General features: G+C 52.1%; 1 protein-coding gene across 4 annotated transcripts in view; it reads right to left on the bottom strand.

The window, feature by feature from the left end:
- The window catches only part of ASTN1 (astrotactin 1), a 41,619-nt gene continuing 30,823 nt past the window's right edge, over positions 532 to 11,327 (bottom strand). For 3 of the 4 annotated variants that reach the window (XM_021405102.1, XM_021405105.1, XM_021405104.1), the window contains exons 17-23: positions 10,540 to 10,808; positions 10,116 to 10,249; positions 9,809 to 9,960; positions 9,370 to 9,505; positions 9,186 to 9,286; positions 8,276 to 8,459; positions 532 to 3,900 (exon numbers count right to left, since the gene is read on the bottom strand). In XM_021405102.1, the coding sequence (XP_021260777.1) occupies positions 3,666 to 3,900; positions 8,276 to 8,459; positions 9,186 to 9,286; positions 9,370 to 9,505; positions 9,809 to 9,960; positions 10,116 to 10,249; positions 10,540 to 10,808 (1,211 nt within the window). In that variant the 3' untranslated portion in view covers positions 532 to 3,665. Of the gene's footprint in view, positions 3,901 to 8,275; positions 8,460 to 9,185; positions 9,287 to 9,369; positions 9,506 to 9,808; positions 9,961 to 10,115; positions 10,250 to 10,539; positions 10,809 to 11,327 lie in introns of those variants that run through there. The other variant, XR_002441257.1, reaches the window with a different exon arrangement.

The raw sequence follows: 11,327 nt of genomic DNA, 5'->3' as shown, positions 1-11,327 counted from the left end.
AAAGAAAATCGAGCTACACAAGACTTCTAAGGCATCCTTATCATCTGCCATATCTGCTCAGGCACTGATTTTCAAATCACTCGTAGGAAGCTGGTGTTCTTTATGTGGCTGGACCTCTGTCAAACGTCTGCCAAATGGAGCCCAAAGTTCCCAGGGGTGGTTGGCTGCCAGACAGCACCATCCCATCCACATTATAGCTGAATAAAAACAGTGTAATCTGGGATTCTGCTCCTGAATTCCCAGCATCCACAGAGGTTTCCAAAACAAAGACTGGGAGCCCCAGGCTGAAGGTGCATCATCTTTCCCAAATGCCTGCAGGCATCTGTACCATCCCATGGCCATGGAGCGAGTAGGCAAGGTGTGGGACGTGGCTCCAGCTGTGTTTTGGGACTTGGCAGCCCAGAGCAGACAGGCTAATGCTGAACTTGTATGAAGAGGCACCAAGTTCAAAGGCTGGGAGCTTTCATCCACCACCAACAGATGACATCAGCTGGACCAAAGCTACAAACAAACACCCCGGTTTGCCAGAGCCACGGATTACTAACAGCTCCGTTTAATAGTCAGTTGAATTATCATCTGGAGATTTACATAGTGCTACAGTGATTTTTTTTGTTGTTGTTTTCATTTAAAACCTTTTTTAAGTAATCTGTAAGGGTTCTGCGCTTCTTGCCACGTGGCTATCCCACCCTAAAGCACCCTACTTTCAATCTACAGTAGTAAAACGTCACATTAGAGTTTTAATATAACATCAAGGAACATGAATCGTAGCCATCTTTTTAAATAAAAGGACCAAACCATCTTCATATGTTAAATAACGGCACAACAAGTAGAAGGTAGTAAGGCTAGTATGGGGGGATGGGCGTAGCAGAGAAAAGAAAATGGCCCAGAGGTTCTTCTTGGGTGAATTAACACTTGTTAACTCAGAAATAAAACAAGGAGAGAGGGCAGGGGAGTGAGGGACAGTGGGGAAGGGACAAAAGCCATCCTCTCCAGCTTTCGTATGGTCAGCAGCACAGAAAGAGGCAGTGGTCCAGCAGAGGAAATACTGCGCAGAGCCATGGGCAGGATGTTTTGGCAGAGGGGGCAGAACATCAGCTCTGCAGGGATGGCACACCTGGGGCTCTCCCCACACATCTCCCCAAGGATGGGTCTGCAGCCATGGGGTGAACACCCCTCTCAGTCTGAGACTCTGGCAAGTAATTGATATTTGAGTCGAGCTTGCTTAATTTGGGGATTTTTACAAGAGAATGCAAATTCAGACCAATTTCTGAGTTCCAGAGACAGAGTGAGAAACTGAGAAGAAAGCCTCCTTAAAGCCAGGGCCATCATGGAAATGGACAACGCACAGAGGGGCAGCAACGTCATGACAGTCAGCCCCATGGAGCAAACCCCACCACTGCACGGGTCGCTGGCCAGAGCAGGATGGATCAACCAGGAAGACCCAATGCAGAGGCACAAGGGCTTTGAAATAGGAGAATGGGAGCACGATGGAAACATCCACAGAGCACCATCATCAATTTTGGGTGAAGAAACCTGCAAGACAGGTGCAAGTACTCAGGGTTTTCCTGGCAGCATCCCAGTGCTGTTCTCGTCCCAACTGCTGAACCTCATCAGCAATGAAAGAGAGGATAGTTCTACCAAGAGGAAACCCATCTGCGTTCCATATAAAGGCCACATAAGCAGTGTTACTTGGCCAGCTACCAAGCAATGTCCAAGCCAGAGCAGCCCCGGTCCAAGCCTTGCTCTGAGGTGCTGGGTGTTGTGCCCTTTGCCCATCCCTGGCCAGCTGCCTGGCTGAAGTTAAAGGATGACTTAGTGTCGGCTGGAAGAAGCAAAAAGACCAACCCAAAGCATCCTGGTCAGGATTCCCAGTGGCTGGAAGGAAATGGGCTACCTGCCCAAGTACACCTGCATGCAGAGATGGTCTTGCTTTGATCACCAAGCCTTTGGCATCGTCTGGCACATCCAAATATAAGGAGAAACATGGTAGAGGGGATCCAAAGGCTCTGGTAGACATCCTCCTTGCCAAAAGCAGGTGTTGGCCCACTGAGCCCTGCCAGATGAATTCATCACAGGTTTCACAGAGGTGCCCAGGTAATACTGACTGCTGGTGGCTGCCTACAGCTAATCCCAGGTCCAGCCCTGAACGAGAGGTCTGTAAGTGGGAAGGGAGGGGTGGAGCAGCATGGAGGATTGCTCCAGTGCTCTGTCTGGCTGGGTGCTGTGCAAGCACCAGGGGGCAGTGCTGGTGGCTCCCATCCAACACCGCACGAATACTCCAGCTGTGTCCCGGGCAGGTAGCGGTAGGAATGAGGTGGGAAATGGAAAGAGACAGGCTGAAGATTGTTCCTGCCAGGATTGAAAAATGGAAAGGAAATTTCGCTGTGAAGAGGCATTAGAAAAAAGAAAGAAAGAAAAAAATACAGCAGGGTTCCTGGCATGTCCACATCAAAGGTGCACAGCTGGCAAATCCAGGGGTGCCTCCTTGGCAAACCAGGCTGGGAGCTGAAGCTAAAATGAAGCCCTGTGCTGCCTCCAATAGCAGCAGTGGTAGAAGCATTCTGGAGAACAGTTTGCTCTGAACAGAGCCCAGTGTCCCAGAACAACCCCAGTTTGCTGATTGTTTTAGGAAAAAAAAAAAAAAGACACCAGTGAGAGCTGCAGACAGGAGCCTGAATATGGGAAAGCAACATCCCCTGAAGAAAGGGCACAAAGGATGAGAAGCCCTTGAGGATGGGTACGCTATGTCCCACTCCTCTCACCATGCACACCTTGAACTGCACCATGGCTCAGAAGTGGCTGATGCAGAAGACAGCTTTGCTCATGCTATCTGGATGCTGCTATCTTGGCTGGGGTTCTCCTAAACACTACTTTGTCACTGCTTATAAGTCTTTATTACAGTGGATTTAAAAAATAACAACATGGAAGGGATTTTTCAGTTGACTTCCTAGGAGTTTGATCCCACGCACAAAAAAAAAAAAATCATTATGTCCAACAGGCTACTGGCCCTGAGGCCGAACTGCCTTTGCCCTTGAGGACTCACATCTTTGAGAAGACATGGGCTTTGACCACGGCAGAAGAGCCCTGAGGAGCTGGGTTCCCCACCACTGTCTCGTTTCCTCGCCCCTGGGCTGGTGACACCAGGGCAGCCCAGTCCTGCAGTGGCACCAAAGCTCAGCCAGGTCCCACCCAGATCTCGTGCCTTACAATTGGAAAAAAAAAACCACAAAACCTCTAGGATGCTCAGTGGCTGTTTTGCTCCATGATGACCGTTAGCATCTCAACATGACTTGCATCAGCAGCTCTCCCTTCCCATAGGCATCACCATAATTCTCCTGTGACTGGGGCAGGGAAATAAGATGGTGCAGAGGGCTGCGTCCTCCAACCTGCCCTCCCCATGCCGTGCACCCACACCCACCAGCTGAGGAACCTCTTGGCGAAAACGAACAAAAAGAACCAAGAAAACTGGGTCCCACAAGACTCCTACCTAGAAAGGCTGTTGGCCAAGTTGAAGAAGAAACTAATACTGAGTCAGTCCTGCACAGAGCAGCCATTTCATTCCCCAGCCCCAATTTTTGTCTCCAGTGATGCCCTCCCCCCCGTCCCCGCTGCTGGTCCATATATAAAACCCCCACAGCCACCCCAGGAGGGCCAGCGTGCGACCCTCAGTAGTCCTTGTCCCCATAGTCATTGTAGAGGACGCTCAGAGTCTGCTCCTCGCACGTCTTCTTGAGGTCGCGGCTGAGCTCTGACCAGTTGAGCCCGTAGGGCTTGATCTCACTGTAGCGGCAGGCCAGGTACTTGAGGGACGAGCGCTGCAGGCTGATCTTGGGCTCCCGCAGGAGCCCGTTGCACCAGCTGCTCAGGTCTCCCAGCTGCGAGAGAATGAGGCCAGCTTTCCTGCAGCGATGCGATGGGGTGGTGGGAAGGGCAGGAGAAGAACAGGAACAGAGAAAAGTAAAGTGGTTAGGGATGCCCAAGACTTTGCCCATGTCCTATTCTTCTTCTACTCCGCGCTGTTCCCATTCAATTTCAGGTTTGGTGAGGGTTTAATGCCCCTTGGGAAATGGTAGTGTAGAAGTGGATATCATAGGTTACTCAAGCAGCATCACATCCATTGCTGCAGCGTGTCCAGAGAAGGGCAACTGAGCTGTGAAGGATCTGGAGCACAAGTGCGATAGTGAACGGCTGAGGGAATGGGATGGGTCAGTGTGGAGAAGAGGAGCTTAAGGGAGACCTCATTGCTCTCCAGCTGCCTGAAAGGAGGCTGTGGTGAGGTGGGGTCGGCCTGTGCTCCCAGGTAACAGCGAAAGGGAGACAGGTGAGGACCTTAAGTCGTGCCAGAGGAGGTTCAGGTTGGCTATTAGGAAAATAAACTTCTCAGAAAGAGTGGTGATGCACTGGAATTGGCTGCCCAGGGAGGTGGTGGAGTCACCATCCCTGGAGGTGTTCGAGAAACGTGTAGATATGGCACTGAGGGACATGCATTAGAACAATTAAAAGCATAAGCTGATAGATAGTGCAATTAGATGATCTTTGAGGTCCCTTCCTGTCCAAGCCATTCTATGGTTCTATGATCCCCATGGGCACGGCCCAGGCCCTGTCCTGGGAGTATCACTTCCATGCTGTCAAGCGGCTAAGAGGGATGAGATGGAGGAGAAAAGCACAGTACTGGGAATGAGCCTGCTGAGCGTGGAGAGTTAGGGGAAAAAAGCATCCACAATATCATGCTTGTTATCTGTATTAGTTTGGCTAGTGGGGGTCCGTTATGAGCCCCATAAGATGCAATATCATGAAACATAAGTACAATCAATGACACTCCTGATGCTTGACTTGCAGTGTTCATAATAACGGTTTAGGAAATGCGCCCCACAGGACAGCGTGCAAGCTAGAAGGAGTATATTGAGGCATACAACATAGGTTCAATTCCAAAAAAGCTCTGAAAGAGAAAGGGATATGGTGGCACTCCCCTCCCCCTCCACTTTTTGGAATGCGCATTTTGCATCTGCCAGTTGCAGAGAGCAAAGCAAGCAGTAGCATCTGGTAAAGGGCCATCAGGCAAAACACACTGCCTGTGCAGCCCAGCCAAAAAGCCAGGAGACAAGGTCGGGTGATGGAGGGAGAGGGGAGGAATCCGTGTGTAACAGCTGGAAGACATGCAGCACCCTTGGGGCAACGCAGCTTTGGGGTGGGCTTCTTCTGGTAATGGAAAGTGCTAGGTGTCCAACCCCTTGCGTTAGAAGAAGTATTGGAGGAGCACAGAGGGTCCTGGCCAAATATAAGCTAAATTGTTTTCTCTTCTTCTCATGGTTTTCCTCTAGAAACTGCACTTCTAAAGCTGTTATCAAGAGCAACACTTTGTCCAGATAAAACACATTATGTTCATTTTAAACTTGTCTAGCACTTCCAGCAATCTCCGGGGAATCTGGCACATGTGTAGGTAATGGATCTAAATAAAGAGTCTTGCAGGCAAGTATTACATGTGCCTGGAAAGCCAGACAAAAATGGAAGCGTCTCGAGGGCTGGAATTAAGTTTTCCAGCCAGCTTCAAGGTCAGTTGGTGGGGTCGGAATAGAAGACATTCCATGGGTAGCTGTAACAGCATCCACACAGCACGGGGCAGGTCGCAGACACACAAATCATGATAGCAGGGTGAAGAAAAAACCCTCTGTGTCACATTTTTGCTTGGATAAGCAAGAGTTGCGTGTAGAGCATACAGCTGTGTTGGTGCTGGCTTGGCAGCTCAAGGGTACATGGAGGGAACATAGAAATACCCACAGCCACACTGTACTTCCAGCCAGGGCAGAGCTGCTTGGAAAAAGACGACACTCAGGGCCAGGCTGGATGGGGGCCTGGGCAGCCTGATCAGGCGGGGGGCAACCAGCCCACAGCAGGGGTTGGAGCTCCATGATCTTTAAGGTCCCTTCCAAGTTAAGCCTGATACCTATGATTGATTCTGTGATTCTAAGAGCCCAGACCTAGCCAAAGCCAACGCTGGCATTCCTGTAGCTGAAAATCTCCAGAGGTCCAGCCTGGAGAAGGGATGTGAGCATTCCCAAAGCAGGCAGAGCCAGAAGACGGCACGACAGCGTGGAGGTGGAAGAACATTGCAGAGCCAGTCTCATGGGTCCAGATCCACGGCTTCAAAGGAGCATCGGCAACACTCAAACAAACATTCTCTGCTGGCTAAATAACATCATCTGCAAGTGATTTGTCCTGTCACCACCAATCTGGCTGCTTTGCCCTTGCAGACAATCAAACAGGAGGCCTGCTTTCCAAGATTTGTCATCACCAGATCCCACTGCAGCTGCCTGAACGTCTTTCCAAGTAGTGCGAGCTGCAAACAATTCATCAGCAACTTGTGCCATCCCATCCTGAGCACTCCGGCATTTCCAGAGGGAAGAATTAACCCTCTGACTTGTAGGTTCATACAGCAAATGGTGATACTTGGATAATCCAGTGGCATTTCTTGTCACCCCATGCCAACGTCATTGTCACATGGGGCTGGAGGGTGCAGCTTCCACCCCATATTCTCGGGTTCCTTGGTTTCCTCACTGATGGCAATACTTGTGGCTATGCGACAAATCCAAATTCCCAAACTGGGGAATTTGATGCACTCATCACAAGAAAAAAACACCACAACAGACGTCATGGTCTGTGCAAACTGCAGACGGATTTCACATGTGGCAGTGAGGACGGAGTTGCAGCACCACAGCTGGGCTCAAGACAAAGGTGAGACATGAGTCCGAGCCTGCTGGTCCCACAGTGTTGTGGGAATGAGGAGCGGGTGGAAACCTCAGCAAAGCTGAATGAATAGAGATGCCTAAAAGACCTTGCATGCAAGAGAGCAATCAGGTATTTGCTGATTTTTTCTGACTCCCTAGGAGAGAAATCACGAACCTTGATTTCACGACGTTCAACAAATCCAAGTGCAAGGTATTGCACCTGGGTCATGGCAACTCCCACTGATCAGTACAAGGTGGGGGATGTAAGGATGGAGCACAGCCCTGACAAAAAGGACCTGGGGGTGCTGGTGGATGGGAAGCTGGGCATGAGCCAGCAATGTGCCCTCACAGCCTAGAAAGCCAACTGTATCCTGGGCTGCATCAAACGCAGTGTGAGGTCAGGGAGGTGATCCTGCCCCTCTGCTCTGTGCTAGTTAGACCTCACCTGCAGTGCTGTGTGCATACGTGGAGCCCTCTGTACAGGAGAGATGTGGACCTGCTGGAGCGTGTCCAGAGGAGAACGACAAAAATGACCCAAGGGATGGAAGACCTCTCCTGTGAGGACAGGCTGAGAGCTGGGGCTGTGCAGCGTGGAGAAAAGAAGGCTCTGAGGAGATCTGATAGCAGCATTCCGGTATGTAAAGGGGGGCTGTCAGAAAGAAGGAGACAGACTCCTTAGCAGGGTCTGTTGTGATAGGATAAGGGGAAATGGTTTCAAACTTCAAGATGGGAGATTTAGGTTGGATATAAGGAAGAAGTTGTTTGTTTGTTTTTTTTACAATAAGGGTGGTGAGGCATTGGGACAGGCTGCCCAGATATGCAGACAGCCAAGGTCAGGCTGGATGGGGCTCTGAGCAATGATAGAGCTCCAGGTGTCCCTGCTCAGTGCAGGCAAGTTGGACTAGACAACCTTTAAGCATCCCTTCCAACTCAAAAAGATTCTGTGATTCTACGTGGAGGACAGGGGATCTCTGATCCTCTGCTAGAAATCTGTAAGTGATGACCTGATGAAGCAGGGCTGGAAAACAGCAGCGCAGCAGAAAGGTGTCCAGAGGAGGGCACTGGGGGGGACTGTGCATTTTGCAGATACAGCGATATATACACTAGATACTGTAGATACACTACACTGGCAAGCTGCTCAGAAAAGGCAGATGCTGGAGGAGATGGGGAGAAGGGAACATTTGGTTGGCTCCACAGGCAGGGAGCAGGAGGGCATCTCCACATCCTGCAGCTGGAGGGGCTGCAGCCACCTGATGCAGCCCTGGTGGAGCATAGCATGAAGGGACAAGGCCAAACCCCAGGGTCAGTACAGACCTGGTAGGGTGGCAGAGTATGATGGGCTGACTGATTTTCCACCATGTTTATGGTCTTCAAGGGTGATGGCCAAATCCTAAACCTACGCACAGCATCTAGCCAAATGGGAGTCACACCGTGAGACTGAGCTCTATTACTGAACAAATGTGTAAGGCCTGCTGGAGAGATGCCTTCCTAGTGGCCAATATCTACAAGGGTTAAGTGCACTGGTGGTCTGGACTGCTTGCTGAGCCTACCTGGGTCCCAGCTCGTCCTCACAGCGCCAGGTGAACTCTCCAAAGCTCTCATAGTGCTGGTTGTAGTGGTAAAGGACGCGGTGCAGGCTGGGGGAGCCAAGGTCCAGCAGGGTGTTGTAGGCTGTTTGCTGCTCCTTGCCACTGGTATAGCCATTGAAGAGGTTGTAGATCTTGTCTGCAATTTCTGGGCAGAAGAACAAGGGGTATTCAGTGGGGTGCAAAGAACAAAGCCCACCAGGATAACGCTCAGCTCTAGTGAAGCCAAGAGACAAATCCTCTGTGGCCTTTACTGGAGCCAAGATTTGTCCCCTGGGGTACGATTAATGTCATATCAAGGCAGTGGAGGAACAACAGAGTAGATGGCATTCCCCGGGCTCAGCTGGACTAATCAATCCAGTTTAGGTTCCCAGAGTTTGACCCAATTAGGAAGAGAAATGGTTGGTGACATCAGGTACAGTTAGTAAAATGCCATTTATTTAAAAGAAGGAACACAACTGGGATTTCTTCAGACATCACTTATTCTATCAGCTCTTTTCCGGGCAGGTCGAGCAAGATCATCTCAGCTATTTCTCCACCCATCCTCAACATGTCTTGAGCACCTACCCCTCCATCCATCTTCTCAGCAGCAAAGTGCATCTGTGTTTGTCTGGGGTGAAGGAGGCACTGCAGCCAGGACAGGAGATGTGAGTAGGAACATGCCAGTTTGGGGAACTCACTGTCACTGGTCCCAAGCATCACCCTGTGGACGCTCAGCCCTTTGCCCAGGCACAGGATACATATGTACCCTATGCATGGCCTTTCCAACCCATGTCCAAATCCCAGCTAAGTCTCCATGCGCTGAACAATGATGCTGTTTTTCAGTTTTGTAGGCAGATAGGAAGCCTCGGGTCAGCACAGGCCGGCAGCTCACCTTGAGCTTTGACATCATCCACCACGGGGCAGGGCGTCTTGACCGTCACATCACTGGACCTGGAGCGTCTCCCCGTGTTGTCAACTCCCCAGAGGGTGAACCTGGCCAGAAGGACAGCGGTGATGCTGCAGGTCTCGGGCCGTCACACAAAGCTAAGGAGGCTCGCATAGAGAATGTGACTCACATGTAGATGGTGTCAGGCTCCAGGCAGCGGATGATGAGGGAGATGGTGGAGGAGAGCCGGTCAGGCACCTGGGCTGGCATGGCGCAGGGGGACTTGGCACCAGAGATGATGTCATCCACAAAGCTCAGCACCGTCTCTAGGGGGAGCGAAGAGGACATGCCACAGATGATGACACTGGTGTCCCCAGGGCTGTACCCAGCACCACGCTGCAAAGGGGGACCAAGGCTCACTCATGAGTTTTGGAGTGGACACAGACCCACTGCTCTTCCCCACTATTCATGGGCCCCTAGCAAGGCTCATTGTCACGGCATGGAAGAAGGGGCTATTTTCTCTCCCATGGGATACAGAATAGTTTTGCAGCACCCCCTTGCAAAGTGGGAGCTAGAGGCTGCCCTCTGACATCTCCATCCTACCCTCCCCTGCAGTGAGCCCCACTCACCAGTCTCCACCTTGGAGTGGTCCATCCTGTCGGTCACTTTCTCCTGGCGGAGGAGGTAGTCGACGATCTGCACCCCGATGGGGGGCTCCGAGTGCCCCCACTCCAGCACTACCAGCGTGCTGCTGGGTTCGTGCACGGTGGAGAGCCGCAGGCTGGGGGGCAATGCTTGTTGGTGAGCACCTCGTGAGGGCAAGGCCCACTGCCTGTAGGCAAACCTGCCCCACAAAGCCACTCTGGCCCCACCACCCCACTGGCCATCGCCACCTCCTAGACCCACCCCATCACAAGGCCAGACACAAAGACCTACATGGGGTGCGGGAGAGGTGCACAGGTGGGCAGTCCATCGGCCCCAAAGGCACTCGAGTCGCAGCGACACCAGTCCTCGATGACATCCCCACTGCCTGAGCACCACAGTGAGCTCATGGTGGCTTCCTGCAAGAGCTGGGAGTGAGGAGAAGGGGGTAAGTTCAGACTGGCATCCCACCACCAGAGCGCGCACTCATGGTGGTGATGGGTTAATGGCTGGACTAGATGATCTTAGTGATCTCTTCCAACCTTAATGATTCCGTGATTCATCTGTTCCCTGGTGGGTGACACTGAAATGGTTCAGCATGGTCCACCCACCCTGGGGATGGAGTCTTGCCCATGAGCAAGGGCTGCCATAATTTAGTGTGATACAAGCTGCCTGCAAAGAGCTTCCTAACACCATCCCACCACCCTCAGCTCCTCACCCGTTGGGTCTGGTTGTTGGTGACCAGCTCGTAGATGGGGGCTGCTTTGGTGACCTCGAGCAAGATGGGCTCTGCTGGTGCATCAGGGCTGGAGGTGACGTGGCAGAGGGGACAGGATGAGGGGCAGCGCCCACGGCTCTGGCATTCCATCCGCACACCTGCTGCCATGCGCTTGGTGCCCGACTCAGAGAGGCTGGCGATGTACTCGGGGAAAGTGAGCACTTTGGGGTCCCGTTCGCGCTCCTCCGACTCATCTGAGGGAGAATTGCCTAGGGGAGGGTGAAAACAGGGAGGCAGAGATGGGCTCCATGCCCCTGCAAAGGGGATGCTCCTAGGAGAGAGGGTGCCCAGAGACCCACTTCTGTAGGGTGGAAATGCCTTCTGGTTTTGAGAGCAGAAATCAGGACTGGAAAGTCTACCCTGGCATCCTCTGTGCCTCAGTTTCCCCAGCCCATCGCCTGACAGAGGATGGGCCACCCTTGCACTGGGTCCCCACGAGAGGGAGCCTCCTTGCAGCTGGAGGCTCACAAAGGACCCAGCTGCAAGGCTCCTTTCCTCTAAGTCAGCTTCATTTCTGATTTCTTCTCTCCGCTCTCTCGGTTCCCAAAAAGCCCCCATTGAGGCCGGCAGCTCCCATTCACAGAGGCATGGCGGGGCATATCCCTTTTCGAAGCTGCTTCATGCCTGTCTCCTTGCATTGGTCCCCAAGAATTAGGTGATGTTTAAAAGAGGATGGCAACGATGAGGACACGGCAGTGGGGTGGGAAGAAGCGAAGGAGGCTAGGGGC

The sequence above is a fragment of the Numida meleagris genome, chromosome 7, assembly GCF_002078875.1.
Source record: "Numida meleagris isolate 19003 breed g44 Domestic line chromosome 7, NumMel1.0, whole genome shotgun sequence".
Classification (NCBI taxonomy): domain Eukaryota; kingdom Metazoa; phylum Chordata; class Aves; order Galliformes; family Numididae; genus Numida; species Numida meleagris.
This window is presented reverse-complemented; position numbering and strand designations above follow the sequence as displayed.